Source organism: Maniola jurtina, chromosome 18 (assembly GCF_905333055.1).
Source record: "Maniola jurtina chromosome 18, ilManJurt1.1, whole genome shotgun sequence".
NCBI lineage: Eukaryota > Metazoa > Arthropoda > Insecta > Lepidoptera > Nymphalidae > Maniola > Maniola jurtina.
In genome coordinates, this window is record NC_060046.1 from 5,385,207 (window position 1) to 5,389,347 (window position 4,141).

General features: G+C 34.7%; 1 protein-coding gene across 1 annotated transcript; it reads left to right on the plus strand.

Annotated features, from left to right (window-relative positions):
• Positions 1 to 215: 215 nt before the first annotated feature.
• Positions 216 to 3,773, plus strand: LOC123874625 (circadian clock-controlled protein daywake-like). The gene is made up of 5 exons (XM_045920113.1): positions 216 to 294; positions 596 to 818; positions 1,378 to 1,502; positions 1,964 to 2,119; positions 3,586 to 3,773. The coding sequence occupies exons 1-5, from the start codon at positions 216 to 218 to the stop codon at positions 3,771 to 3,773; spliced, it is 771 nt and encodes a 256-aa protein (XP_045776069.1).
• The last annotated feature ends 368 nt before the right edge of the window (positions 3,774 to 4,141 follow it).

Consider the following 4,141-nt stretch of genomic DNA (forward strand, 5'->3'; position numbering starts at 1 on the left):
AAAATACCGATCTATTTCTTCTACGATGGTACGGAACCCATCGTGTACGAGTTCGACTTGCACTTGACCGGTTTTTTAAATACCTATCTGTCTTCTGAAGTTTGCGTCATTATGTTAATTAGACAATATTATTATACATTAGGTTTTCGTTAATAAGTTTATATAGAGATAATTCCATTGAGTTAACCAACAAGTACCTAAGCAGACATCTAAGAATGAAGACTGGAAAAGAATTCATTATATTTATTCATGTAGTGTTATTTCTCATATTAGCACAAAACCTATCAGCGATCAGTAAGTATAAAAAATATTAATGATTTTTTATCTGTATGTAGATATTTGTTATGAATTTATGATTCATACAATATGTAAGCTGTACTTTATTTACTTTTTCATACAATAATTTGTATGAAGCATTGTACCGTATGTTTTTTTTTACGAGACAGTATGGGGAAATCCAAAACCATATGGCATGTCTCAGTTAAAAAAACACTGTATTGCAATATAACTTTTAAGAGCCGCGTTTTAACATATTTTATATTAAGTATATAGTTTGGTTTACATTTATTTATATAAACTTACTTCTAAATTCTAGATCCTTTAACACACGAAAAATGCCACCTCGAGGACTCGTTTTGTTTAACGAAGCAAGCACAAAAAACTTTAAGAGCATTTCTTCAAGGCATACCAGAGCTTGGTATAAAATCATTTGAGAAAATGCACCTTGATTACATAGAAGTTAAAAAGAACAAATTACATTACCAAATGTGGAATACTATCGTGGAAGGTTTTAACAATACCATTTTTGATGACATCAGGTAAGTTTAGGCCGTTTGCCTTACGCTGATTTCGGTCGCGTACGTCAGTCTCGCGTACTACATATTAGGTGGAGGTGTCTAATTTATAAAAACTGGTCAAGTGCGAGTCGGACTCGCATACCAAGGTATAAGATATTTTAATACTTTTTGTGCAACACAGGAAGTTAATGACAACAGCGCCATCTATATATTATGATTTAGTAAATCATTTTTTTCGAAAACACATTTTATTTTTATTTTTTGTGATTAATCAAAAATTCTGTTTTCGGATTTATTCCTTTACTTGTGCTATAGACCCACCTACCTACGAAATTTCGTGGTTCTAGGTCAACGAGAAGTACCCTATAGGTTTTCTTGACAAATATGGCGGACGGACGGACGGACGGACGGAAGGACGAATCCATAAGGGTTCCGTTTTTTGCCTTTTGGCCACGGAAGTCTTAAAATGGCAACCATGAAAAAAAATGTGTTATTTTCTTGTACGATGGAACGGAACTCTTTGTGTGCGAGTTCGACTCGCACTTGACGGTTATCCATTTTGTTTCTTTTATAGTATAAATATGGATTTCAAAGTTTTAAGGATATCTTTTCACTCGAATCTGGTATGCAATTGTGATTACAAATGTGACGGGGAAGTATATAGGTTTCCAGTTATTGGAGATGGTAAATCAGAAATTAAAATGAGTAAGTATATTCTTTTTCTTTTATAATATGTATAAAGAGCGAGCAGCAATAATGAAAAATAATCCTTTTATTTCCCGATCCCGCGAAAATTACGAAAAATCCTGTCTTTTTCCTTTTTTGCATTATAATACTAAATAATTACAAATGGGACTTCTGTGCAAAAATTTAGTAGACCTTGACGAGTCAGTGACTCAGGACTACAGAAATCCTAAATTGGATTTCTGTGGTTAGGGATCTCGACTTGTATGCGTAGATTTAGGTTTTTTCAAAATTTCATGTTTCTAAGCTTCTTCTCAGACTTGGGCGTGTTTGCAACCCTCGTAGCTGTAGTTTTAACTTCATTATTGTTTGACAATCAGTAAGTGACAATAGTAACCAACTTGAATAAATGACTTTGACTTTGACTAATGCCAGCGTTTTAGGCTTGCGTTCATAGATCAGTCTTTTTATTTATTTTACAGATAATTTGCAAGTGGAGATAGTAATTAGTTTCGAAGTGATAAAAAATGAGCAAGGCAAGGATATTATGAATCTAAAGAGTTTCTTTTACGGAGCTGATGCTCTGGATGGCGTGCACCACTATTTCGGGAATATGTTTAATGGAAATGAAGCGCTAAGTAAGTGAACCAAAGACCCTCTATCTCTAATAGCTGATTAAAGGTGCCAACCCAAAATATTATTTCTATCATTTTGGAGCATATCGCACTAGAGCGGCGCTGCCGCGCGTCGCGGCTGGAGAGAATATTGTGCAGCGCGCTGCCGCGACGCGCAGTTCAGCTGCAGTTCAGTTCGAGTGCGTGAACTGAAAGATCTCAAAGTAATATCCTGTACAGTGTATATAAGAATACACACATACTTACCAATTTTATGTCGACACCTGCAAAATTCAATTTTTTTTTTACCTCCGACCCAAAAAGAGGGGTGTTATAAGTTTGACGTGTGTATCTGTGTATATGTCTGTGGCATCGTAGCTCCTAAACTAATGAACCGATTTTAATTAGGTTTTTTTTGTTGAGAGTGTTCTTAGCTATAATCCAAGAAAATAGGTTCAGCCGTTTGAAAGTTATCAGCTCTTTTTAACCGACTTCCAAAAAAGGAGGAGGTTCTCAATTCGTCGGAATCTTTTTTTTTTTTTTTTTTTTTTTTTTTTTATGTATGTTCCCCGATTACTCAAAGACCCCTGGACCGATTTGGAAAATTTTTTTTTTGTTTGAAAGGGTATACTGTGCAGGTGGTCCCATATAAATTTGGTGAAGATCTGATGAATATCTTCGGAGATGGAGAACAGAACTCCTCAATAGATAGGAGCAAATTGCTCGCGATCAGTGCAATAGCTTAGTAAACAGTAGGGTTTTAACTGGGCATAGCATATTATAGTACAGTGGGGCCACTAAAAATTGTGAAATAAAAAATTTTCAAAAGAAAAATAAAACCGACTTCAAAAACCACAAACACTAAAAAGTAAAAAATAACTTTTATTTAGCTACACATGTAATGTACCTAGGTATGAAGTCGGGCGAGCTTCACTCTTGGATTTCTAATTTTGTTTTAATATGCTCGCTCGACTTCATACCTAGGTACATTACATGTGTAGCTAAATAAAAGTTATTTTTTACTTTTTAGTGTTTGTGGTTTTTGAAGTCGGTTTTATTTTTTCTAGTTACTGTAACCTTCACTTGTCGGGGGTATAAATTTTTAATTTACACTTGTTATTTGTATTAATGTGCCCACACTTAGCGAGGTGATGTCGGTCCCTTTTGCTCCGCCGTCAGCGGTGGGATGGCTCTTTGTCAGGTTTTTAGTCGGTAGGAGTCCGACATAACCACTGCGCTCCCCCGTGGCCGGTGGATTTTCCTCACCATGATAAAAAAGGCGTGTGTGTAAACAGATGGTTCCTTTTTTTAAATCTATATACAGGGCACAGGCCTACTGGTAAAATAATAACAAGCCCTTAAATAGGTTTTAGGAAAAGTCAAATGCTATCAAAATGACTCCTTTCTTTTCTTCGAGCGAAAACTGGAGTTTTGAGTCAAAACTAATTAAACAAACTTATTTACAGAATTCATTTATGTTATTTTTTTAGGTGTTCCGGCTCATAAACTGATGAATGCCACCTGGAGGACCTTGGTAGCCAACTATGGCAGATTCTTCACAATTAAAATAGTTGAAGAAATCTTCAAAGCTATCAAGATTTTTATGCGTTCATGGCCTTTAGAGGATTTAGCAATATATACTGATACAGTAGAAGTTAAAAATAATAAATATAACTAAATATATAACTACATTTATTACCTATTATTGTATATAACACTTAATATAAGAAACTTAAACTGTCGTGACTCATGAGTATCATCTTAATATTAATATTATAAACGCGAAAGTTTGTATGTATGTATGGATGGATGTTTATTACTCTTTTACGCAAAAACTTGGACGGATTGGGCTGAAATTTAGAATGGAGATAAATTATACCCTGGATTAACTCATAAGCTACTTTTTATCCCGGAAAATCAATGAGTTCCTACGGGATTTTTAAAAAATTTATCGATAGGAACGAAGTCGCGGGCATCAACTAGTTCTTGATAAAATATATAATATGCATGACCGGCTAATTTATAATATCTCTATGGGCTAAACTC

Excerpts from the sequence above, each read along its gene's own strand:
- LOC123874625 (XM_045920113.1), top strand. The coding sequence starts at position 216 with ATGAAGACTGGAAAAGAATTCATTATATTTATTCATGTAGTGTTATTT. Across the intron at positions 819-1,377 it reads ACCATTTTTGATGACATCAG|TATGGATTTCAAAGTTTTAA; the intron begins GTAAGTTTAGGC and ends TTATAGTATAAA. Across the intron at positions 1,503-1,963 it reads TAAATCAGAAATTAAAATGA|ATAATTTGCAAGTGGAGATA; the intron begins GTAAGTATATTC and ends TTTATTTTACAG.